This window comes from Tauraco erythrolophus, chromosome 1 (genome assembly GCF_009769465.1).
Source record: "Tauraco erythrolophus isolate bTauEry1 chromosome 1, bTauEry1.pri, whole genome shotgun sequence".
In the NCBI taxonomy this organism is placed as follows: Eukaryota; Metazoa; Chordata; class Aves; order Musophagiformes; family Musophagidae; genus Tauraco; species Tauraco erythrolophus.
The window spans coordinates 111,743,543-111,770,612 of NC_141465.1; the positions used below are offsets into that span (position 1 = coordinate 111,743,543).

The window sequence follows — 27,070 nt, forward strand, 5'->3', positions numbered from 1 at the left end:
CTGTTCAGTTCCCAGCTATTTATCTTAACAAATTCTTCAGCTGTCCATCCTCCCCCACAAAGGCTGTAGGACGCATGCAGCAATGAGACATCCTCCACAAAGACATCAGTTACTGAACTAACAAATTACAAAATGACATAAATAAGCAAGCAAGCAAAGATGACCGTCATCACACCCTGATCCTCATGTTGCCTAGTACAGCTACCAGTAAACGATGCAGCCCTTGTCTATGGGAATATTTCTTGTTGCAGTTTTATTCTGCAATGTCTTAAAGAAGGAAGCCAGCAAAAAGAAGAAAAATGAAAAGGTACACTTGTAGGGCATGCAATTAGAAAGGGGAGTGAATTAAAAGTGAGGAAAAAGGGTTAGAGAGATGAAACACAGTATAACCCAAATACCCATAGTAGTTGGGTTAGTGTAAGCTTGGTACAGGAGCACCCAGAATCATACTGAATTTAAGCAAGAGGTCAACACATGTCTACAAAGATGGAGTTGTTTTTGTAGTCTGTTAAGCAATCTTTTTTTCACAGTTAACAAGAAGGAGGGAAGATGTATTTGAAAGGCTGTTCATTTTTATCTACAGCTGGAGCAAAGGCATCTCCTATTTGAGAAGCCACCAGTAACAAACATCAATTCAAAATAAGAGAGTCACATATTATAAATGTGTGTGGCCAGCAGTGAGCAGGTACCACACAGGACTTCCCACAATCACCACGCTCTCGTAAAGGAGCGGATGTGCCCTTGCAGGCACTCTACCACAACCCAGGGGGAAGGAGAGACACGGAAAGGGCAGTAAAAAGGTAAGTAACCCTATGTGGGGGAGAGCAGTGTAGCTCCTCCATAAAGCGGGTAAGAATCATGCAAAACATCTTTCACACAAGCCTTTACCTTACTGTATTGACAGAGTGTGCAAAGCTAACGGAGTCACACAAATATTGTGGAACTGCATAGTAAGGCTCTGTTTCCACGGTTGTATCTTTTAGAGTGCAGGCGTTTTGAGACAAAGATTTTTTGGGGGTTGCGTTTGCATAATAACGGGTGTAAAAACTATCAGAAACAAACGTGCAAATTACTGCTGTTGCTGATTTTTGTGTCGTTCGTGCAACTCATGACAATTCTTTGTCATGTCAGTTCTCTCTGTACATTGATAAACTGCAAGTTTAGGTCCCAAACTCGCAACCACTGACACGCCTTTTCAGTTTTCTTCACAAGGTAAATGAGTCCAGCAAAATTGGTAGGAGTATATAGCTGAACTAAATTAAACTGTATGAATTAATTAATTTATTCTATTAAATTCAGGCTGGTAGGCAGTGATGTAGACTTTCTGAAGAGGTCTCAGGTATCAGGCTTACCAAGATGCTAACAGGAGCCAATATACCACAACTGAAATTATACATGATTTGCCCATGGAGACAAATGATCCAAACTTTACTATGTTATAAATAGTGAAGTTCTTATTTTGTTTCTACATATTATTTATGCACAAAGATACTAAAAGGAGAAATGGCTCAATTTGAAAAATGTTGATACTAGAATTAAGTATTTTAAAATTTGTGAAGACTGTTGAACATGTCAAAAGCAAACCGAAGCAGAATTTTTGAAAAAGACCTCAAAAAAATTTCTAATACAAGACAAAAAACGAAGCACCTGTCAGAAGTGCAAGCACACGCACACTCACCCACCCACCTGCCTGCTGAAGAGGGAGACGGCAACAACAAAACTATGATGTTATTCTATAATACATGTTTGCAAGAAGGCATAACATATACTGGCATATCTGAGTTCAAGTAGCGTTCTTACCTGAAGTTCCTGGGTAGCAGATACAACAGATAGAAAAACAAATAGAAAGAATCTATGTAAAATCACTGTATTAAAGACATCATGGACAAACATTTGCCTAGAATTTTAACTAATACTGTCACAGAAACTTCAACTCTTCAGCCTGTCTTTTAAGTTGGAAAATAACCATTACTTGCTTTCACATCTCTTTGAAATTTCAAACAAGTACGTCTTGTGGTCTGGAGATGATACAAGCATCACTGGCCTCTTTAAATCATAAGGTGTTTTTGGAAAGAATATTTGTGCTCTTCCTAGCTTAAGTTTTCTAATGCTGTTTTATTCATGTTTATGAATATATCAAATTCAGACCTGATGTAAATGATACAGTTTCAATTCGGTCATTAGAGATGTAGTAGCCTCTTACACCAGGTTTGAATTTGGCTGAAGTATCTTTATTTAAAACAGTAGTAAGTCAGTCTGAGCTAAACCTTGGAGTGCAAAGTCTCAGATCCATGGTAATTTAAAAACTGTGTTAAAAGACTACATTTTTGATTTTACTTCAAATAAAACTAGGGAAGCTTAGTATCTGTTCCACAACCGACTTAAGACAATTAGCATATTGATTAATTTAGGCCTCAGTCTTGAAGTCAGCCACACATATAAAACAAATCTTTGCAGGGTCACCATCCATGAAGGTAAACTCGCTTTGACAGGAAATGTTCTGCGCAATTATGTATAATCTGTATACGGTTTTAACTGGTGTATAGTTTTTAAGTTGGTATGTTTTTTGACAAACAATCTGGCATTGCTGTTTTATAATTTATCATTGTTTGGAACATTAAAGCTCCTTCATAATATTCGGCTAATATATTTTCAACTATTGATGCCAATTCCTTTTTATTTTTTTTTTAGCAAAGTCATGGGCAGCTGTGAACCAAAATCATTGTATTTTGATACAGAGATTCCTGACTTGGAAAATAAGGACTCTGTGACATCTCTTTCCGTTCCTTCACCCTTTCTCTTCATTGAAAAAAAGATCAAAATTCAGACGTATGTGAGTTCACGTCTGAGGGGCCTGTTAACCTTAAAATTATTTTATTACTTTAATTCAACTAGGGAGAGAACTGATTATTTCTTTTTGTACACATGTTCTTCTCAGGGCTAAGAGCAATGCCTAAGAGAATTCATGTTAAAATTGAGTCCAGATGATGACAAGACAATTCATTAAAATGTTAGGTTTGCTGAACATCTGCACCTTAAGTATCTCAAAAGAGCTAACAATTTCTGAACTTTTAAATAGAAACAAAATTGCTAGACTTGTTTGGCAATGGATATTCAGTTTTGGTCTTTCCCACCCAGATAGAAAGAAATACTCCAAGTCTGATATAAGCAAGGGTAAAGGGTGTAGGCCCCCAAAATTCAGCAGTTCTTCAACTTTTTCCCTTCAGCAGTTTCAGCTCAAGGTGAGCTGACGGGCTTCACCTGTCAAGACTTGATCTGCGCCCTCAGGGTTCTGTTTAGCTCCTGCATGAAATAATGAAGTCACAGACACCTAAGCAGAGTGGAAGGTACATCTCTCTGAGCGTCAGTGATTTCATCAGCAGTTGCAGGATTAACAACAGCCCGAAGGCCTGAACTCATGTTTTGGAGGGTTGCTCTTGAGCCAACAGACTTGGAACAATTTCATTTTACGGGTTTTTAATCGGCAAATATATATTTTTTTAACAATTTAGACCTTTAAAAATTGTATTTAAAACAAATTCACATCAAAGTAAACGCAGTGAAAAGGTACTAGACAGAGGCTTTATCTTCCAGTAACAGTTTTGCAGTGTTTCCTAAAGCAGATTCAGAAAGGAAGGGTGTGGTAGCCTCTTACTGTTACGCTACTGAAATAAACACTAAGTGAATATTTTAAATAATCTGAACTCAAAAGTAACTTTATAGTTATACAGTTAAAGTTCTATGTTACAAGAAGAGTATAGTTTTTAGTAGAAAGAATATCAAACTGTTAGAATAAAAAAGCTATTTCAGAGAAAATATACCGTACCTCCCCATCTTCCAGCTCAACATCTAGGAAATCAAAGTCCCTAAAGACTCTGAATTGTTGTTCACTGTTTGAATCATCCATGTTCTCCTGCTCCCTTGTTCCGTCTTCTGAAGACACCAAGCTCGTCTGGTGCTCAATCAGATCCAGATCACCACAGGAAGAAAAAATCACCTACAATTCAAACGATTTTTCTTGTAACAAACTGTTCCCTCTGGTTGTTTCTTCCTGAAAGCTGTAATTGGTTATTCGGAAGACTGTATTTCCAGTACACACCTAATTCCTTCACTGAGTATTTTTAGAACACTCTTTATTATTTATGTTGGACAGGTGCCTTCAGATTAAACTTGTACAAAGAAACAACTTCATACTGCAGGAACACGTCCAAGAATATTACAGCTACCTCCTAATGGCTGCAGATTGATGTTGCCTGGATGTTTGTATAGATTAATAGGAACAAAATTTGGAGAACTTAGCAAAGAAAATACTGTCAAGGGGATGAAGTAGTAAGTTCATAAAAAAATCTCTAGCTGAAAATGATGTTCAAAAATATGTCAAGATTAGAAAACACACAAGCTACAATTTTTCATTTCCTATAAAAAATAACTATATCTGCAGTCTAGTTACAAAAATGCAACAGTCCCTGTCTTGCAGAAATGAAGCACTTGTTCATCATAATGTGAGTTACAATATATTCAAAAATATTACGAAATTTCCCTTTTCTGTAGAAAATATTTAATAACTATTTTAATATCTTCCTACCCTGGATGATCTATTGCTTGTTTCACAATATTAATTTTTAAAGAATAACATTAGAACTACTATCTAATGGAAAAATCAGACATCCCCCTCAGTTTTATTTCTGTAATTTTATCTTTTACTTTATAAGGGCTCTAGATTGGTAACACCAGAGGTCATTACTCTCTACCCACTGAGCTGCCATAAGTAAAACCTATAGCATCAAAGATCTCTCACAGCAAAACCATATGTAGCTCTGTAAGTAAATCATCTTTAAGTGAGAGGGCCATTCACTCACTGGTCTATACGCTGAGAAATGCAGTGTGGGCCAGTGCAAACGACGATGATAGTAACGTGACAAGAAGCTATACAAATCAAGTCAGCACAATGAAACGAAGAAATGGTCAATACAAGGCTACTTACTGAAGGATTTTTGCTCAGCCCAACTTCCTGACCACATAGAGAAAGGACATGCACCAGCTTTTCCTTTGTCCTTTTCTAGAAAACAAGACGTTTCTCAAATGAGCATTTTTTTTAACCACCTATTCTCCTGGTAGCTACAAACACACATTAACAGTTTTTAATTAGGAGGAATAAACCAAAGAATTAGCCACTAAGTGCTCAAAGGGTTGCTTTCAGAGCAGCTATGCATACAAGGAAACATATGAATTGCTGTTAATGATTTTGGTGTTTATTATTTTTAAATTAGCCTATTAATTCTATTGAGCATAATAACGAAACATTGGATCCTGCACATACTTCAAAAGGACAGTTCAGAAGCTTATAATTAAGCACAAGCATAATTATTTTTTGCAGAATTGGTGCCTGAGCCACTGCTATATAATCTGCTATATTAAAAAAAAAAAGCAACAAGAAATACATTTATTCTGCTTGGTTTTATTTTAACTGGCAGATAGCCAAAATCAATAAGGTAATCAAATATTACTTTTAGTAAAATTGTCCCAAGGAATTGTTTTTATTTGATTTCCAAGAAAACAACACCTAGAAAGTTGTCCATGCTGTCTATCTGCCCTCCTTGCTAATATCTGAATTCACCTGTCATTCTTAGGTAAATCTGACCTAGGCTTAGAGGTCTTAAAGGGATGCATTTCCTGCACGTTGAAAGAAAAACACCAGCAGGATAGATGACAGGCATAACTCAGTCCATGTCTGAGTCCAAGAAAGATGTTCAGCACACAGAGTCAGTCAGATGCTGCAACTGCCCCAGCCAGCCAGGAGCACTGCGCAGGGCACAGTGGGCACAAGCATTTAGGAATCTAGTGCATGTTAATTCAGCTGCTCCGAGACTAACTTGTTAATGAATAGCGAACTACTTAAACGGAGTTTACCTGAGAGTACTGGGGTCTCTTCCAGCTCACAGGAACAAGGACATTGGAGTTAGATCCTGATGAAGTTGAAGAAGTGCTTCGGGTGACAGCCATTGCCCTGGATTTACCATCTCGTCCAGAAGAACTTTGCAGCTCATCATACCGTCTCCCAATAATTGGAGTCTTAAATAGAGAGTAATTATTCGCTAGTGCTATGCTCCAGGGCATATATATTTATAATGGGTCATAGTGCTTCAGTTGCAGGAAAAGATTACTCTGATGGTCATATTCAGGAGTAAAACAAGGAGTGCATCAAATTTCATGTCACTTCAAATGAATGTTATTTTCCACTGTGAACATCTCAGTAACAATTGGGATACGTAGTAGCTAAGGCTTATGCTCCCGAACAGCTAAGACTCAAACTAGTCAAAAAAGTCTGCAGCATAAGAACCAGCAAAAAAACCCCCAGAAATCTTATGAAGTTTATTTCAAATCCATATTTCTTGCACGTGTTTTTTAATAGGTTTTTCCTAAGACTGCTGAACACTCTGGACCAGTTCCAATAAACATTGAAATGCTTTATTGGATTGATAATAGGATGCTCAACATTTTCTAGAACTATACCTACATGAAACAGCAAGAAGAAACTTTATAAAATAGTACGAGATGCCTTTTTATGTTCATGCTTCCTTTTAACCTCAAAGTCTCACTATTATCTATATGAAATAGTCCACAATGCTGCAAACCGTCCTTCCTGCAGGTTCATAACTATAAATAAAGTGAGTTGCCCATTAAAGTCAATAGGACCACTCAGTTCTATAAAGTTAAAAGGTGTACAAGGTTTGCAGGATAAAGATCGCTGTAAAAGATCTCAGTCAGAAGTCAGACAGTACTCCCTTGAAGGACATACTTCTGTGTTTAAGCGTTACAGAGAACATTGGCATCGAAGTGTAAAATACATATAGTATACTTATATATCACAGTTGGCATAACTGCCACACAGCTTTCACACTAGCTAATTTTAAATGCAACTAATAACTCCTTCACAAAAAAATCTAGTAAAATTCCACAAAGAGCCCTCCAGCATGGGTCACTATATATGTCACTGTGGATCAAAAAGAACTTAAGAGACTTCCAGTGTGGTAAATTTCCTTTCTTTCCCAATTTTTCAGCCTTCTGAAGGAGCTGCAACACACGTTTTAGGATTATCAAACAAGACAGTTAAGGTGTTAAGTAGCAGAATTACAAACAGTACCTCTGAAATATCAAAATGAAACTCTAAAGTCTTCCCTGGTAGCTCCTTGGAGGCACTGTTCCACACTCGATGTATTTCCATTTTTGAAAGATCGTTGTGTTGATAGGACGGTAAAACTAAACTGGCAGACCGAGAAACTACCAACTTCAGGATATTCAAGGCTTCTCTCCAGTGAATGCTCTAGAAATAGGCATATTTAATCAGCAAGTGGAAAGACAGATTCACGCACATTCAAGACGATTTACAGTCATATTTTTTGCCACATAACAAAAATGAGGAATTGGAATATTACTGTTCTGTCCCTCTCTTGGCCACTGACAAGACACGTACCTGCAGAATAATTTCAACAGCAGAGACCAAGACTTGCCTAAGTTGTCATTGTTGGGGAACTGGCCTGTAACCTGGAAGATTTGAGCGCAAGGCCAACTTGGCGAAGGATTTAAAATCTCCTACCTGAATGCCTTAACCAGTATGAATAAATATAAGGGCCATTGCAGAATCCTCATTTAACAGAAAAGCTGACTTGACACAGGCCTTATACAGGTGTGAATTTCTAGTAGAAATATATATTTTCCACTTGCCAAGAATTAGGTGCAGAAGTCTCTGAAGGAAAGTGCTTATGTCACATCTCCTTCATGCTACTAAGTAAACAGGGTGGTCAGTCAGGCTCTGCCTGGTACTAAGCTTGCTCCTGATGTAGTGGAGCTGCAGCCTAATCTTTCCCATATAGTGAACACACAGCTGGGCATCTTCTCTGGGGATGCACAACTTATGATAGTAAATACTGCTAAGTTCCTATGTTAATATAAAGAAGATAGAGTATTTACCTGTACATATTTTTCAATGGTTTTCAGAACTTCCATGTTAAACTGTTTCACAGGAATAGCTGACAGGTCCATATAACTAAGAAGACTGTAGATCATCTGTAAGAGGGACTGTTGCATACTAGGAAGGCCTTTTTCTAGTAGCTGTTAAAAAAAAAAGTGAAAACAACTAAATTTTGAGATGTTTCTTCTTGTGGAAAAACCTACTAATTTCATGAATACCATTTCTAATGTTAATCTTTCTTCACTCACTGATTTTGCAATGCCATTTTACAATCATTTTACAAGTGATGATGATACAAGTGTGAAACACAAGAGAGCTTTAAGTTGGGAGCCAAATGCTAGCCTGTTTTGATAATGAAACATACATTTTATATATGCCTGCCCTAACTTATCCAGAAAACACATTCAGCAGTTGAGTAACCTGGCAGGTAAAATTCACGCTGTAATTGGGGAAGCACATCCAATAAAAACAGGGGAGTATCTTTTTATTTCTACCTTTGCTGAAAGTCAATGAGAAAAAAGAAAACATGCTGAAGAAACAAAACTACTACTATTCAGACATCAATATGTATTTATCCAAATACATTTCACTGCCAGTGCTCACTGGCTGTAACTGCCAAGGAAATATTTTCTGTTAAGGAGGAGATGGAGTCCCTGGGCTCTCTTACTGTAGAGGCTAATATAAAGAAGGGCTTGACCTAAATCCTGAAATTTTGGAACACCTGAGTGCAGATCCCGGAATACCACAATGAACCTTGGAAATGCAACTGTGCTCCTATGTATACCTGACAGTAATTCAGGAGGCGTACAGCCAGCCATGCTATGTTTGCACATGTGTGTGAAATACCTCAGCTGAAAATTTCCTGGAAGGTAGCACGTTCTTTCACTACTGACAGGTACTGTCCCACCCCACAAATTTCAGAGGCAACCAAATGTTATTGCTGGAGGTTACCAGAGGCTCAACACTGGACTCTATCCTTCTGCTCAGGCCAACAAAAAAGTTCTTCTAACACAGGTTACTGGAGATACTAGGGTCTAGAAAACAATTACTTATAAAAACTCTGTGCTGCCTCATGTCTTTCACCAGAGAAAAATTTCAACTATTATCTAAGTGGAGTACTCGCCGGCCTGAATGACAAGGCTCCTCTTTTTATTGAATAAGAACGCTTCGTGCCGGCCAAAATGGAATGAGCAGGTAGGATACACACCTATCTCATTTCAATAAATATTTTCTGATTTCTTTCATCAGTAAAAGTGAGTAGTAATTAGTGATTCATAAAACAAAGTAGGCAAATTCCATTAACAGCACAATACATGGAACTCACTATGCTTTATCTATTCCTCTACAGAAAGACAGCAAGACTTTTAAACTAAAGGTACTACATGGTAACCTGCTTCAGCCCATGGATATCTTTACTAACAGATAAAACATGCTTAGCAATTCTTCAAAAAAAGGGTTGTAGACTTTTTCTTGCCTTCCATTAGGATCTTGCAATGGAAGATTTGATTCTTTCCTTGTAAATAGTTTATATGATCTAGCACATCAGCTGCTATATAAATCACATCAGTGTACAAATAAAGGATTAGAAGAAACTATCTGGATAAGAGAAAGAAATTTTTTGTTCTTGGACAGAGGCTACTGCATAAGATAACCACTTTTGTGACAGGAAAAGGAATTATTGGGAAATAATGGGAATTTTGTCTCTATTGCTGATTAGAAAGCTGTTCTAGGAACTTTATCTCTGAAAGCTTCTGATTTCCATTCTAGTTTGTATAGATTGTTGTCAACAGAATCCTTTGACTTAAACAGCTCTTGGCACTTAAACTCAAACATTTGTGGACTGTGCCAGTTCTCACTTCTTCAGATGAGCATTTGTGGTGGTTGATAGTCCAAATGTACTTACACAGATCATGAATTTGTAACAAGAAAGAATATTTCAGTTGAAAAAAAACTCAGTAACTTTAAAATGCATTTAGAACAATAAGAATGCTATTGCTGCCAGGCGTAACAAAAATAGCAGCAAGATGGAGTTGTGGTAACACATCATTTGGATCAATGAGGTCCAGAGGTCCAGGACAAAGAGTTTCCACTGTATTTGTAAGAAGACATCATAACTGTTCTCAGTCTCTTTTTTTTTTTTTTTTTTGACTCTGGTCCATATGAACTCTTTTGAAAAAATGTGGATTTCTCTCTTGTTAGTGTGTGGTAACTCTCCAGATCTTATCTGGGTTTAGGGATCCACACTGTGTAAGCAACAGCTCTCCCCTTCCTGAAGCAGCAACTAACCTAGAATGAGGTGGAGAGCAGAGCTTGCTCCTTCAAGGGCTGCCTGCTGCTGGTTGATGTGATTGCTGGGATGCTACCACAGGAGACCATTGCCTTTGCCCCTCCAAATCTGGCAGCAGGGGAGAAGAGATACTCAGCTACGTTACGCTATGTTAGTCAGTCAAACAAACATTTTCTGTGTCCACTGAGGAAATAAAGAAAGCATTTCACAAGCCATGTCTGATAGACTAGCTGTTAGTGGGATAATGCCTGATCTAGGACATGCTTCCCCTTGCAACACAGATGCTGCAATCTCTAGTGATTCCTTGGTTTTGAACAGGTTATAAATGCTCATGCTTCTATCAGAAGCAATCCTCTATCTAAGAGGGAGGAGGAGGAAACATCTACCATGAGCACATCACCATGCACTCTGTAGTTTCCTGTCCCTTCTTCTGGGCATTAATAGCACTAGCTATTTAAGTCCAAGCATGACCCTGGGCTTAATGAAGTTTAACATGAGACCCATGTCAATTCAGATATGCACCTAGAATGATTGTGCTCTCATGGTTAGTGGTTGATTTTTAAAAATGAATATGCAAAAATCTAACATAAAATCAAAGTAAGCTTTCAGTAATGTGTTTGTATGCTGATTTTGGTAGTGGAGGTTCAAAGTTCTACTGCACTATTAACCAGTGATTCTTCCTCATCTGCAGACTGAGATCTCTAAGTTTTTTTCTAGAAGAAATGATCACTTTTCATCAATGGAGCTGTAATATGTAAAACTGAGTAAGGAGCACTGCTTGTCACTGTAAGGTTTGGATAAGAACACAGTTGAAATGTCTTATTTTACACCAGGATCATACCCCTAGCTGACAAGCAATTACCTGCTACCAAATAGGTTAAATGCAAATTTTTGTCTGAATGGCAATAATTGAAGCTTTTACCTTCTGCTGAGTGCATTTGTTCTCACAGTCTTAATAACTTGTGGTAGAAAGTTCCCTTCTGAAACCTGTGTGTTTGGAGGGAGTCACTGTTGCAACAGAGACTTCCTTTGTTATTCTTAAGCACTGCACTTCTCACAATTTCCCTCAGGCCCAAGAATTTGGGACTGAGCCAGGATTGTTAAAGCTTCAGGCTCTGTAACCAATGGCTATAACATTCAACTGTGGATTTCCCAGTGAGGCTGTTAACCCATTTGGCTTTACCTATTGACAGTATATCCCACAGTTTATAGGAGAAAGGAGCACATTGTTTATCCTGGTCTGGGGATTAACTAAGAAGAAAGGGGAAACATATTCTGAACACTGGAAAATTCTTTTTCATGGCCACAGCAGGCTGCACAAGATGGTTTCTTGTCTATTCCTCCTCCTCCAGACTGGCAGCTACCCTATGCCCATACAAATATTCCCAGACATGACTCAACAAAGCTGCAGTCAATGTAAACAGAGAAAGGAAGTCATGCTTACTACTCTGTCATCCTGCAATGATGGTACTATGTGAGGAATGTGCCTTAATTAATGTCAAAAACCTCCCTGACTTGCTGTTAATATAGTGGCGTGGTGCCAATCTACAGCAAAGGGGAAATGCAAAGAAAGAGTCTCCAGATGCATGTCTAAGCTCGTTTCGAGGGGAGCGAGATCACATGCAAAGGTCTTTGTGGAGGTGCTGCAGCACTAGTAGCTGTATGTAGAGCATAGAAGGGAAAACAGAGGGGCAAACACTTTCCTAAGGCTGGGAAAGCAAAGAAGGACGAGTTAAACCTCAATTTTTACAGCATTTGTTTATTAGGAACACAAGTTTCGGCTGTGAAGGAGACACTTGACTCTGGATAATTCAGAGTTGTCATGTTCGAAGAGCTAATAATTCTCTAATTGATTGTAATCTAATTGATTCTGAAAACAGACTGAAAAACCTCAGAGTCCTGCTTTAGTTTCCTACAGAAGAGTCATGGCTTTCACCATTAGTCAAGATCTGATCTGATTGTTTACTTATAGCCTCCATGTGCAAACAAGGTGGGGAACTGCAGCTTTAGGCAGCAGGGCCAAGTTTGCTCTGAAGTCTGAGTGAGGGTGGGAGCACAGCTGGGCCTTTCAGGCTCTTGAAACTCTGTGGATAGCCAGTATCAGAGGTGCCTGCAGAGTTTCTGTAGATCCTTTGGCAGACAGAAGAAGGAATCTGCTCCAAAACACAAAGCTACTCTAAAGATGCTAGTGAATTTATGTCATGAATATAGAACTTCATTCTCCCTGGATTAGAGGGGAGACTGAAGGCATCTCACTACAGCAGCAAAGTGAAGGGATAAATCTGAGAACTCTCCAAGAAAATGGTGCCCTGACACTGATCTGACACAGGAGGCAGAAGATCAAGTGGCCTTGAGCTAAAGAGCAGAACTGAGCCTTGGATCCTCAGTAGAAACACTGCATCAGCTCTATATTCCATTTGTGAGAAATTTTAGGAGTAAGCGATGAGCACAGGGGAAAACATGGGCAGCAAGATGATCCCATTCAGTATTAGAGGAATGCATACAAATCTGTATCAAGAACCAGATCCTTATATAGCAGATGATATCTTATTTATGCTGCTAAACCCCTTTTGGACTTAGTCCTTCTCTTATTTTCCTCAGTGGGATCTAAATAAATGTTGTTCGGTTTCTGTCTTTCACAGTGGAAAATCTCACTGGCTGAGGAGCGAAGCTGCTTTAAGATGCATCAGCCCTGCAGACCTTTGCTGACTTTTGCTTTAGTGTTCAATATTGATTTCTTACAGTAATTCCCTTTCTTTCTGCTAATTTCTGCTTTTTACTCTTAATTACAAAGTAACAGCTACAGAGAGCCCCCAGCAATCTGCAGGCAAACCTCAGCTCTTTGAGTTGTTAGGCAACAGAAGAATTAAAACAGTAAAAAAATCTTTGAAAACTTACCTCAGCCAAATATGTAACCATACTCAATGTAATATCAGCAAAAGCTTCATGAAGGTAACGGCAAACCACATTTACCCAGGTAGCACAGTCCCTTGTATAGCTATGTGTTTTATAAAGGGTCATGACATGTGCAAGATTTGATAGCTTGGGGTTCTTCTCCTCCAAACAAACCTAATTAAATATAAATGTCAAAACACATTAAGAACAAGGCAACTGCATTGACAGGGTTTGAGGATGTATAAAACAGTAAATAACTTTGATACCTGAGCGATCCTTTCTGCTATATCTTTACAAAACTGGTTTGGGCTGTCAAAATGCTGAATTAAATGGGGCAGGAGACACAAAACATTCAGTGGAAATCCTAGAACAGGAAAATACAGAAAAAAATGTGTATTTTGGACCGTAAGAGCCACAGTGATCTTCAAGTTGGTGTTTCACGGGAGGTCACAGTTTCAGTATTACATTAGCTGTAAACTCACACAGACTCTGTCGAGCTGCTCATGCCACTGGCCATGCCACATTTGACTTAAGAGTCCTTGTTTTGAAAAGGCCTAATAAGAGGCCTTAACTTGAAAATCCAGTATATCGTTTAGGCAACAGTACTGTTACAAAGCATGAATCTATTTCTGCAAACACTACCACACAAACAGGTGTTTCCAGGATAAAATATCTCACAAAAGCATGTATTTTATTCCTGTTAGAGAGTATGTTTATCTTTTCCACTTAATGGGCTTTACTGGCAGTCTTAACTGGTGGCATTTTAATTACTCCTGCTAAAACACAAGAAGAAATTTATTGAGTATTGATAAATGAACAACTGTTTTGGTCAGGCTGCCAGGTACAGCTTCCATTGCTTTATACTGTTCAAGTGAATAATAATAATAATGAATCAAAATTCTGATAGAACTGTTCAGATGAGACTACTCAAATGATGTTTCTGAAGCTAGAAGATGGCTCCTGTGCCAAGTGCCAGCTGCTGTCTTTAGCGCAAGGGCTTTGTCTGGAGCTGGGATCCAGCTCTTCTGCACCAACTCATAGCTTAAGGTAGCTGATGAACTACAGACAGCGACTGTAACCGGGAGCTGTAACAAAAGCTGCTCCAGTTCAGGTGGGAGCTCAGAGCTCAGAAGTTAAGAAATTGTATCTGGACACAATTTGTTTTTTGAAAAGAAAGAATCTGATCTAAGGAAATATCTTGCTAACCATTCATTCTGTCTCATTCTACACAATTAAGTTGCCTAAGCTAGAAGCATATTGTCCCTCCACACTCAGGGAAAAGAAGATGTCTCCAGATGGCACCATCACAGCCCATGTGTGAATTGCCCAACTGAAGTCTGAAACACAGGTACCACACAGGTGCTTCAAAGATGGGCAGGCTGTTCATGGCACTCATCTCCTCACTCCATGTCTAAGATTGTTATGACTTAGTTGTGAAGCCTGCACAATTGTCTTAATATTTGTGTTTCGACTGAGACAGAGGATTAAATATCTAGAACAATACAGAAACTCTCTTCAAGAAATAGAATTCAGTAGTTGCCACAACCTTAACTAAATAATTGGGAATTTCAAAATGTTACCTTATTTTCTTATAACCCAGGCCTCTCTCCTCACTCACTAACATGCTATTGTAGTTTATCTAAAAAGTGTACAAGAGTTTTCAATGTTTATATTTATAGGAAAAATACCATGAAGCCTTAATTTAAAATCAAATAATTTGCAATATTCTGAAAATAATTCAGTGGAAAATCTAGCCAAAATAGGTTCTAGAAAATTTTACAGTATCTCCTTACATATGCTTATTTTGTCAGCACTCAGAAACTTTCTATGTTGCTAAGCCCTAGATCTGAAATGTGAAATAATACATGACCGCTTTCCTCCAAAACCTTATTGTACAACAGATTCACTTTTCAGAAGTGTGTTATATTGCTACGAAACTTCCAAAAAGCCCATCCAACTCAAAGCAAAAGTACATTATGCTACATTAGAACAGAAAGGAAAAATGACGGTTTTGGTTTTCTGCAGATTGCCTAATTCCGTCATCAAATGTCAAAGCAATGGAAACCGAAAGAGAGAAAAGTATACTAGTTTTACCTATAGCTTGAGAGGAATCCACCATGGATATTCGAGACACTGGTGTCAGCAAACTGAAGAGCTGTAGTGTCAGATCAGTGGTAGTAAGGGAGGTGAATCCTTTCAGGAGTAGCTGCTGAAGCCCTGAGAAGTCTGCCCACTTCAGCTGCCCTTGCAACTTCTCTAACTTCTCCCGGTTTTCAGCTTTATCTAGTGGCAAATGAGCCAGAAGTTTATTCAGTAACCGCAATGCCATTAGATACTCAAACTCAAAATCCGATTCCATCAAAGCCACAGCAACCCAGAAGATGGTGGCCAGTAGGTTGGTTGGATTGTTAATATGGGATGGGTCAGTGAGACTGTCCTTTAGAGAAGATGAACTCCTGGTTTTAGAGGACAGGCCTTGTTGGGTGCATGCCTGAATTCTGTCTAGTGTGGCACTGCGTGGTGGGTCCGAGGACTTGTCCACATCTCCGAACTTTTTGGGCACAGAGAAGCTCCTCTGGTGCCTGCTTCGTTCAGCAGTGGCTGTGTTACCACTCGCAGGATTCACGTTCAGCTGTCCTGTGCTCTTCCGGTTTGCAGTCAGTTTGGTGCTTGAGGTCAAATCTGGCGAAGATGAACTGAACCCAAAATATAGAACATATATTGCAATGTGTGAATGCACAGCTTGAAACCTATATATATTGGATGCAAGTTTACCAAACTGTAAATAAACATTTAAATAGGAAAAGTAAACCACCACATTATCTACTGCAAACTGTCTTTTTTTTCAGAAATGCCCACAGACGTGACTGAAGTGAGGTTCATGTGGCACTGCGCAAAGCTGGAGCAGGATAGCCTACAGTCTAGATAGGCAAGAATGGCACAGGGATAAGAGAAACAGAGCTGTGAAGTGAATTGTGGAAATATACTCATAAAGTGGGGCAGTGGTAGAATTGAAACCAATTTTGGTCTTCAAAATGCCCTCATCAGTGAAGCAAACCCTGAATTTGGGACAGCTGGCAGGCAAAATGCACAATGGCTTACTGGCTAATTTGAGAACTGTGGGCAGAAAAACAGCATTATCTTAAGCAGAATGACAAATATGCTGCATTATCCTCAAGAAATCTGCCACATGGTTCTCTAGGTTCTTGTTAGTACAGGCCTTCAGAAACCATGTCGTCATTGCATCCTCCCCTGCCTGTATCCTAAGATCTCTTCAAGACGGTTTAGAGCAAGTGGAGGTGTTTGAATTTCAGTGACTGTGATGCCTCCTCATGGGCTATCATGTGATGATCCAGACAATCCCTATCAGTTATCTGTACAGATGAGCATGCTGTGTTGATATATGCAAGGGAAGTTTCCTCTGGAGAACAGTTAATTCCCGACTCTCTGGTCCCATTCCTAACTCATATATTATGAATCCCTACTGTCCATAATATTTGAAGAGGATCTTCTGGAATCAATAATGTCAGAGTAGAGAATATTGCAACCCACTGCTTTCAGGAGTGTTTCTTATTTTCTGCTCCATCTGAAAAGTGCACTAAAGAAAGATAAATAGCCCTTAGTTTAGAAAGTAGAAGCTGTATTTCCCCACCTCTACTCTGTCACAACAGTTCCACTGTTGCAGTATAATACATAGCACCCTGCCTACTAGCTTCAGAAGTGACAGTCCATGTATTTTTGTTCTGCATGTGAAGCATGGTAACTTTTGGACATTTTTCTAACACGTTCTCTATTCCATTGTTGCTATTAGGAGTCAGATAGACATTAATCTTCTGCAGTACCGACAACAGCTGTGTTATAGAAGGAGCCTGCAATTTCCCTCCACGTACAAAGGTCTGCTTTAAGGCCAAGGGTTTCATAAAGATGGTCTACATGTCTGGCAAAATCCATGGGTTAGGTATACATGGGACAAAATTCTCCCTAGTTTTATTGAGGAGAACAAAGTGTGATCATTTATTTCTTGAGTAATACCTCATCTAAGAATGACAGGTTGTATGAAACCAATATTCCAAAACCCATGTTTCTTCCTGGATATGTTTTCAAGTATACCGTAAAAAGGTGAAAAAAATAAAATATTTTTAAAGAATGTTAAAGTAAGTTATACTCAAGTAGCAGCAAGGCAGAATTTACAATGCATTGTAAAGTTCCATTAGTTCTATCAACATTATTTCAGCTACTGCAAAATTTGGCTGAGATGTACTTTTAGTCTAGTTCTCTGAAAGTTACAAATAAGCTCAGTCTTATCAAAATAATATTACGCTGTCAGACTGCAGAACTGCACACTTAATATCATGAGACACTGGAAAAAAAAAAAAGATATAGTTAGGAAAAAAGGCTCTTACCGCGATAACACTGTCAAGAGATCACTGTTCTTCAAACAGTCAGACAGATTATCCACAGCAGCCTCCAAAGTAAGTAGTGCTTCCATTACGTACCCCTATCAATGCACAAGGTTAGCCATTTCAACACAGACATTCAAAAGAGTGAACATTTAAAATCTTCAGTTCATAAAAGGAATAGGCACCTACTGACACCCTGTCATTTCTCCTGAAAAAAAGAACAACATTCATATCAACGCCACTGCCCTGAACATTAAAATGTCACTACAAATGTGTTTTATTTTCTGCCTCTGACTGATCCACAAAGGCATGCAAGAAGGGCACGTATCTCCTCAGAGGACTGGTAATGGCCTACAGAACATCTGCCTTGCAGGTCACTGATTTAAATTCTGCACAAGCAGTTGTGACAGAATATTACTGTCATCTTGTGGCAGTTTCATTACCTAAGTAAAATATGAAGGTGATGTCAGTCTATTTCTTATTAAGAGCCAGTAGTTCTCTTTATTAAATCTTGAATCTCGCAATAAATAGTCTCTGATTGTAAAATTTCAAGAGAGAACAGTCTGTTTAGCTAAATGAAGTGAACATCATGGTTCACTAAGAGAGGACTGGATCAAATTAGGTCAGTGTAAGCTTTGTATTGTTATGGATAGTGTAGATTTCTTTATTCCAAAAGATGTTAACATTTGAGAAACGAGGTGGTGTCTACTTCACGTCAGATTATGCCATCAGACAGGATGATGGGTGCCTTAAGCACAAATTAATGATGTGAAAAGGGAAAAAGTGGTCACCACGAAGATTTCATTCTGAGTGACATCTACTAGATGTTTTTTAGTTGTTCTCTTTAGAGCTATATAAGATTGTAACAGCCTGATGAAGGCTTTCATAAGGTACATATGGATTCAGTAAACTCAGAGGTAACCTTTTCTAAGGCCACATTCTACTTTGCATCACTTGACTCCAGAACACCTTGTTAATATGGTGATTTTAAATTAAGTATACATTAATTCAACAGTACTAAGAAGCATTATGTACACATGCATACTTGAATCTCATCTCCATGCTCTCCAATAACTTCCACCAATCTTGACAGGAGGTCAGACAATGCATGTGCAGAAAGGGGCTGCTTTAAGGCCCTGAATATCTGGAAAGAGCGACCCGCGTAATGTCTTGAAGAGCTTGAAAGGGCTGTTTGTAAAGCAACTTCACTCAGATGCTGCTCCAAATGAAAACCTAAGAAAAAGAACAGGATGTCAATTTTTTTTTTTTTTTAATGACACACTACTTTAAACAGGCTGAACCAACTGCGAGGGGAGGATATGTACTGTAGTGTATCCTGTAAACCCTATGAGAAATGGAGATGCAGAAATGTCTGTGTTTGTGAGAATTTCCCACTGTTTACATTTATTTCATGCAGAATATAAGAAAATAAAATGTAAACCCAAAGTTCTGAGTCTGCAAATGTTTGTCAGCAAAAACCTGAAATTCTTCATCTGATGCAATTTTTTTACAGTTCCTGGATAAACTACCAAGCCATTCACTATTCTTGCTGGCAGCAACACAGTAACTTCTGAACACTCTCAAACCGAAAGCCAAGCTGAATTAGAGTTTTTCTATTAGCTTCAGTAGGCTTTGGATAAGATCTTAAATATAAATACTGGTGCTGGATTCTGCTTTGATCTTGGAAGACATTTAATTAGTGACTGTGAGGGTTTTCAAAATATAATCAGTACATTTCCCAAGCTCAAAAAACATAACAAATTAAAACTAAACTTTAAGTGCCAGAAGAACTTTAACAAACTACATTTACTTAGTAACTGTGATGTATTTTACCAACACGACATAGAGGACTTTTTTTTTCTGTAGAATCAATCAAAAGGCTTTCTACCAACAGCTTTGAAGAAATGTTTGATTTAACATCTAGCCACAGTCCAATCTAACATGATTTTTTACAGCAATTCTTTCGTATGTTGTACATCCTTGTTAAGACATACAATATGTCATACTTCAGCATAAGCAGATACACTAAGTCACAGGATAAACATTCAGCGTGACCTTGAAGGAACATTTTTTTACTTATTAGGAAAAGAAAATTTAGTTATTAGGAAAAGAAATTACTACCTGACTTGGAATCTTTAAATACAGATACAACATGACGCAGAAAATTAGTAAGCTGTTCAGCACTCTTGGTGTTCTGATTTTTGGGAGTGATATCTTCATGGCACCAAAGTGGACCAAATGCCCTTAAAGAAATACACAACAAAGTGCAAAATTTCTCTGAGTTATCTGAAATAAATGTAATCAGTTAAAATACATAAACTGTATAGCCTGGGAAACATGCAACTGAACAGAATTTTATGAGCAAAATATACGCAAATAAATCTTCCTATTTTCAAAACCTCTCTTTTAAAATATAAGTTATACTATTTAGACAGCAGCATAAACAAACCCTTGTTTTTAATTTTAACATTGCGCCTAGGATCTGCTGGCTATAGTGAGCAGTTAATATTAGCTTCACCATGGCCTTTCACTATGCCCTGTACACTTCCTATTTCATATTATAGTAATAAAATTCTCTTCTTCCATTAGTTCCTTTTGAAAATAATACACTATCAGTCAATTAAACATTTTATTCCTGTCAGGCAAGATTTTTTTCTATTGTTCCTGGCACTGTAACGCTTTTAAGCACCTACCTACTTCTACAGGTATCAATAAAAGAGGAATGGGAGTCTGTAATTACTATAAAAGCTCAGTCATTTTCCTTTGAGTCTTTTAAGTTGCTACAGATAATTGTAGAGAAGACTTGAAAGTATGTGTTTCGAGTACGAATGTAACCTCTGCTTATCTCCATTACCTGGTTGTCAGAAACTCAATTAATTTGTTTGCTTTCTCATCTGTTTCAGCAGCAGTGTCCATGTCCTCAACCTCTTGTGTAATCTGTGGGAGATTTCCACTGCTGCCTCCCAGGCTGATACTGGAGGAGGTGGAGCTGGAGCTCAAGCCGGAATCTGGCACCGGAGAAGACTGGTATTCCCGCAGAAAGTCAAAGCCACCTGCCAGCCGAAAGGGAGGAGATAAAGATGGAATGCACTGTTGGGCCAGCATTGCAGATGAAAGCGTCTGCCAAGCAGCTCCTTTCGGAGTCAGCAGCAGAAACCTTCTACTGGGAAACACGGGGAAAACCTGCAGAATACAACAACCCCTCAAACCCTGATGGGAGTGAAAATGGTACTGTGTTTCTAAACATGCAGAATCCAGTATAAAATGATTAATATCAAAGTCAAGATATTTATTTTTTTTTACTGCTTGAGGGCTACACTACTTGAAAAACAAATGCTTCAGGGCGTTTTACATTCAGAAGTATGACTTTTTGTAAAGTGAATTTTGAAGTTGGCTACGTGCATGTGAAGTTCAGCTCACTGCTCTGGGCTAGTCTGATGAGGAAAAAAACTCCACAGGGTGGAATTTTTTAGGACAATGATATTGTCCTAATTTTACAAATGTAATGGAAAACAAGACACAAATGTTTTAAGACTTCTGTTCAACACCTTCAGTAACTGTAAACACTGGACTACTCATACTAAATGTTCTCAGCATTAAGATTAAACATCTGAATAAGAGTTCTGCTAAATAAAAAGCTTGCCACACAACTTCAGAGCTGAAATTAGAAACTAAGAACTGTTTTCTCAAGGTCAGACTGCTAGTCATCTTAGGCTGTATCTACAACAGAAAAGCTGGCCTTTCAAGAAGACTGAGAGCAGGAGGGGCCCCTCCACTGATAAAATCCATTGCAGGTCAGGAGACTCTTCATTTAGTTGCCTGACAATATGTGGAACAAACCCGAGCTGAAATGTTTTCAGTTAGGATTCTTTGCTATAGCTACTCACTCACACTCTCGCTTTGTATTAGCTGCTCAAAAAAGAGTCCAAATATAAAGTTTTGATAACTTCTTGGACTTAAGAGGCCCAGACACAGGGTACCAACTATGTTTTTCAGACACGGGAATGAAACAGTTTTTCATTTTGGCAGAAAAGCAATAATATAATTTTAATGTAAGAATTTTATTCTGTATTTAATAATTCATGGACATGCATTAGAAAAGAGATCTACACAACCCAAGGCAGGAAATTCACGTGTGAGGTAATTTTGCACAGACATTATTCAGAACGAAACCTGAATGGCCAAACTAATTCATTAATCTGAAATACCTATCCCTTCTCCTCATTACTCTAAAATAATTCTTTTATGTCTTATGAAAAATAATAATCAGTTATCAAATAATATTCTTTATAAGGCAAAATATTTATTACTTTTTGTTATATTCCTAAAGAACCACAGAAATGCCACTAGTTTGGTAATCTTTTCATTTCTCACTGTAGGGTAAAGTTCCTCACTCTCTCCCAGACAGCTAATCCCACCTCCATACTCTACATTCGTTCTACGATTCTGTCAGATCTCAACTGAACACTTACTTTTAATAATATTACATGACAGTAGTAAATCTAGCCAGCAGCTTTCTACAAACTGTTCCCAACCAAGCCCTTAAAAACAGGTAAATTGCTAAAAGTTAACAGAACACCCATCTCAGCAGAGGTCTGAAGTAAGCCTCCTGATGCAGAAACAAATCTCAGGACAGAAATGAAGCATATCTGGGATATAAAGGAGGGTGTATATCATGTGAAATTTAACTTAATAATGGAAAATCCGAGCTGCACATTCTTGCTGCTTTTCCTGTACTGGAATTATTTATTCATTTCTTTTGAAGGTTGAGGAGTGATTACCCTCATTTAAAGTAGTCCTTGTTCCCTGAGGGAGAAGTTAGGAAGTTATTAGCCATATTAATGTTTAAAATTCTACATTATATATTTTGCCTTACATCAGATAGCTTTCTCACTATCAGGAAAAGTTATCTAATAATAATTTGGGCACATCTCTAGGGTAGTTCACATGGAATTAATATTAATGGGAACTGTTCATATTTGTCACTTTACTACTTTAATTTATCAAAACTGTTACATTTTAGGAAAGTAACCTTGACATCCTACTTTCAAAAACCTCACAGTATAATGCAATGTTAATTTCTTCTTTTGCTTTATTACCTGTATAAAGATATTCAGGTAAGTATGCTGGTTGTACTGTCAGAGTCTTGGTCTCATTCATCTCTCTGGTCTGAAGAAGCACTGATGCAATGGCTTGATAGTTGCTATTGCAAGATAATGCAATCAGAAGGTGAAGCAGTAACTTTTTACTGTGTTCAAAGACCTCAGGGCGGTAATGGTCAAGGCCTAAAAGAAAAGGTCACGGCAATCACTGAATATGAAGTAATAATAAACAAGTTCACATTCCAGAAATAGCAAAAATTCCAAGGCAGTTCATGGCTACAGTGCAAACAAACAAAAGATGTAGTATTTCCAGACACAGTTACTAGTGGTTTTACCTAAAAGTATGTGTATATGTAGTTTCCAGACTGAAGTACCATACAGAGGTACAAAATGTGTGGCAATACAACTTTATGCATTCTCTCTCAGCACAGTGCTAATTTGACAGGGCTGGAAAACCTCTAAAGATAATAAATTATTGGTGGTGGTTGTAGTCGCATCGCTTACCTCAGCATCTGGCTTTCTTGCCCAGACATCAGTTTCACAATGAGTGCAAACTGTAAGAGGTATTATTAAGAAAGGAACTGACAGACAAAATCTCTTGAAAAAGAACTTCAGGTACCAGTGAGCAGCATAAGAAATTAGCTACTAGCTCTGGGTGCAGAACTGAAACTGAAGGTCTAGCACTGAAACACTCTGATCTGGTTCACGCTACTGCTGTTTGTAAGATTTTAACACAACCTGAATAATCCACAAATCACAAATATGAAGGAAATGGATGTTTGTCCCAGCCCTGGAGCTGTTCAAGGCCAGGTTGGATGAGGCTTTGAGCCACCTGATCTAGTGGAGGGTGTCCCTGTCCACGGCAGGGGGGTTGGAACTAAATGATCTTTAAGGGTCCCTTCCAACCCAAACCATTCTATGATTCTATGATTCTATGAAACTGCACTCTGTGGTAGTAATCTCTGCGATTCTCTTTCAGTATGTTCCAGGACATTTACAAATACTTTCTTCCATTTAGGGGCGGCTTCAGTGCTGAAAAATTGAACTCTTTTCTTCTTCAGCTCCTCTCTTCTGAGGACATATTCCTCTTTAAAAAGCAGCTGCGCCATTACTCTAAGTGGCAGCAGCCAACAGCTCTTTCAAGTCAGGTGTTTTCTAATACACTCTAGTCACGCTGGTTCTTGTCTGGCATGCAAAAATGAAGCTGCTTATACTGCCATAGTCTGAAAAATGTGTCTTTGGCTCCTATGGGCAAAAAATGAAGCTGCTTATACTGCCATAGTCTGAAAAATGTGTCTTTGGCTCCTATGGGCAGGTCTTTGGAGGTCCTGTGATCTTTGGTCTTACTCATCTGACCATAGCCTCCTCCAAAAGAACCACAGCCAACTTGCCCACCTCTTTTTCAGCTTCTTCAGGTTTCTGCTCCTATTCTCCTTTCTCCACTTCTTTCCACCGGCCAGGAGATAATGAACCCATCCTACCTTGTTCTATTAGATACTGAAAAGAGTATTAAAAGTTCTTTCAGTTGAAAATAAATTCTATATTGGCAGCACTAGTGACTGAAATCCTGTTAAACCCTAGGGTTGTATGAAATATGACAGATATGCTAACTATGACGTGAGAAGGACAGTTCAGTCTTTGTGTGTGTCTAGTGCCGCCTTTAACTTGTAATAGTTCCCAAAACGGCAAACTTCTGTGACATGGACACATTTCTATGGGAAAGGAGTCTAGCTGTTCAACTCATTTCTTACTGGTTGCAAAAGACATTTTTAAGCAGCAGTGATTTTCATGCACTACTGAGATAGGTAGGTTCATACTAGCAGTGTGCCTCTCTACTTCACCATCAGTAGTATGAACCATCCAACAGCCTATTAAACATATACATTGTAAAATACTTTCATTTTAGTATTTTCTCACTCCTTCCAATAAATGAAAGAATACAAGCTCTCCAGCTAGCCACCACACCAGTTTCCAGTCTCCTCTTTGGTCAGGTGCATCTGCCTACTCACATTCCAATAGGATAGAAATACTTCATTTTCAATCAAATTCATACCTTTGGTTAACATTTGTAGCATAACTTCCTTACACCCTCACAGCAGAGCTCTACTACAAAACATACAGAAATTTTTCATAGGACGTGAAATGACAGAGAAATTGAACTTTAAGTCTGGAGGCTGTGATCTCATTTTAGTTACCACTAAACCAGTTACATTTAGTTACCAGTTACATTTAGCTTTAACTTCACATTTGAGAACTGAGAGTTCTTAACCAAGGGACTGTCTCAAATAGTATTCATAAATTTCTATTTATTTCTTATGAAAAAATGTAATTCTGAAACATTACTGCATGAACAAATCAGTAAAGGTATTTTTATAATGGATTACTAATATCGTAACTCTGTTTCTGCATATGATTATTTGCATGGCTTCCTGATGGCTCCTTAAAGCTGTCTTAACTGAAGTGGCCATGCTGCTGCATACTATTCCTGTCTTAAGTTATTAATTTATTCTTGTGAGAATTTCTAACTGTAAGCACCAGTTTTCTCACACTTGTTACAAATCATACTAAAGATGTCTTTTGATCAGTTGATGGCTATTGATTTGATTCATACACTTACCCAGTTATCTTTCTGCTCCCTCTTACACTTAAAAAGTTCACAGCCATATAAAAAACAAGTAAAAAACTATGGGCAGTCACAAAACAGATTTAACTTTTAAGTGAAGAATATATGTGAAACATCATATTGACACTGACCCTGGAAGTCCCATCTGACACGGTCCTGGCTGTTATTCTTGTGTTTCGTTAGAAGTTTGTTGAAATCAATGCACTACTATACAAAACTTGAGTATTTGGTGAGTGTGCATTTTCAAAAAAACTCTCTTTGATTAAAAACTTTCAAACAGAACAGTTGGTAACAGAGTAGCAGAAAATGAGAATGAGGTATCTTCTTCAACTATATACTGAAGTATATCACATATATTCTACCACTGTGCTGTAACCTCCCAACTTAATCTTCTTTACCCACTGAACAACAGACTCTTCCCAGATTGCCAGTGAATAGACTTCGTGGTAACTATGGTGACTGAATGAGATGTGGGCTGTGATCTCCAGTTATAATAAATTTCTTTCACAAGTGTCTGGCTGTGTTTATTTGTGAAAACTATTATTTATCAACCAGGAAAGTCAGGGAATGACTTTGTAATGTTAAATACTCTGGTGTGCTAAAAAATTAGGCCACTCACTTTTCATAATGTTAAGTGGCAGGATAAGGAAGGTATCACCCTCCAGTTGAACTGTTATGACCAAGAACAGACACAGCAGTGGGAAAAAAGCAGTGCCTCTATGCTCAGGTGTATAAGGGAAGACACTGACAATAAAGTTTTCCATTAGCAGTGAAACTAATGAAGCCTGCTTTCCAGTGGTCTGTGTCCTGCCTTCCCTATCTCTGCAGTACAGTCATCTCAGCTCTCTTACGTAATATTTCTGCAAAGGCAAGAGACAGCACTGGTGTGTGTAATCCAGGTCTAAGGCATGTGCCGACTGTACAAGGGCTGAGTTTCACCCACCTTTCTCACAGAGCAGGGCTAATACTCAAATGCTTCAAAGTTTTGAAATGACTAAATCACAGACAGTAATTGCCTCAGACTTTTTTTAAAAAAAAATCATTAAAAACATATAAGAAACACAACTCTACAGCTTCAGCAAAACTAAACTAAAAGGACAGGAGTACATTTATATTTTATTAATATAAAGTAATATAAATTTATAGAAATTATATGTTTTATAATCAAATGTATATTTATTAATACATATAAATTTTTATAAATGTATTCTTTATATATTTTTATATATGTTATTTCTTGTTTTGTTGGTCTTACCTAAAAAGAGAGCATGTAGCAATAAAGGGAGGTGAAGAGCCCAATCTTCCCTCACACTGTGATCCACTACCATCTCAGTCATGAAGATGACAGCAATATTGCACCTGGAAATTAAATCACAGTAGCAGTTTGAAACCTCTTGAAGATGGGAAAACAGTAACATGATGGCTATTTCTGAAGAAATAAACAATCTCTAAATTTTCAAATTTGTAGTATTTCTTCTCAATAGGATTAATGCTGAAGCACCTTAGTTACAGTATTAAGCAGGTAAGTACTCAATACTGAAAAGAACATTATTACTGCCAATACCAACAACGTAAAAGAGGAATTTCAGAATATGCATAGCCTAGTTAAAATAAAAGATCAAGGGGGAAAAGTGGTATGAATACCAGCCACAGAGGCTTGGGGAAGAGAATTTTTCATTTTCTGTTTTAGTTATTTCTTCAGTCTGATTCTTATCAGAAAGTGATGCCCTACATTGTAAATAGGCTTTCTGTAGAAATCTGGTAAACCACAAGCCTTCCTTGCATGTTGAT

The 27,070-nt window shown here is 38.0% G+C and overlaps 1 protein-coding gene across 7 annotated transcripts in view; it reads right to left on the reverse strand.

The window, feature by feature from the left end:
- FRY (FRY microtubule binding protein) overlaps window positions 1–27,070 on the reverse strand; it is a 204,619-nt gene that overhangs the window by 31,803 nt on the left and 145,746 nt on the right. For 4 of the 7 annotated variants that reach the window (XM_086621030.1, XM_086621024.1, XM_086621037.1 and 1 more), the window contains 14 exons: window positions 26,535–26,638; window positions 22,654–22,839; window positions 20,409–20,607; window positions 19,676–19,797; window positions 18,600–18,787; window positions 17,558–17,652; window positions 15,249–15,850; window positions 13,421–13,518; window positions 13,158–13,328; window positions 7,972–8,112; window positions 7,145–7,324; window positions 5,911–6,072; window positions 4,985–5,059; window positions 3,827–3,997 (listed from right to left, as the gene is read on the reverse strand). In XM_086621030.1, coding sequence (XP_086477156.1) covers window positions 3,827–3,997; window positions 4,985–5,059; window positions 5,911–6,072; window positions 7,145–7,324; window positions 7,972–8,112; window positions 13,158–13,328; window positions 13,421–13,518; window positions 15,249–15,850; window positions 17,558–17,652; window positions 18,600–18,787; window positions 19,676–19,797; window positions 20,409–20,607; window positions 22,654–22,839; window positions 26,535–26,638 — 2,494 coding nt within the window. Of the gene's footprint in view, window positions 1–1,800; window positions 1,810–3,826; window positions 3,998–4,984; window positions 5,060–5,910; window positions 6,073–7,144; window positions 7,325–7,971; window positions 8,113–13,157; window positions 13,329–13,420; window positions 13,519–15,248; window positions 15,851–17,557; window positions 17,653–18,599; window positions 18,788–19,672; window positions 19,798–20,408; window positions 20,608–22,653; window positions 22,840–26,534; window positions 26,639–27,070 lie in introns of all 7 variants that reach the window. The other 3 variants (XM_086621050.1, XM_086621057.1, XM_086621016.1) reach the window with 2 other exon arrangements.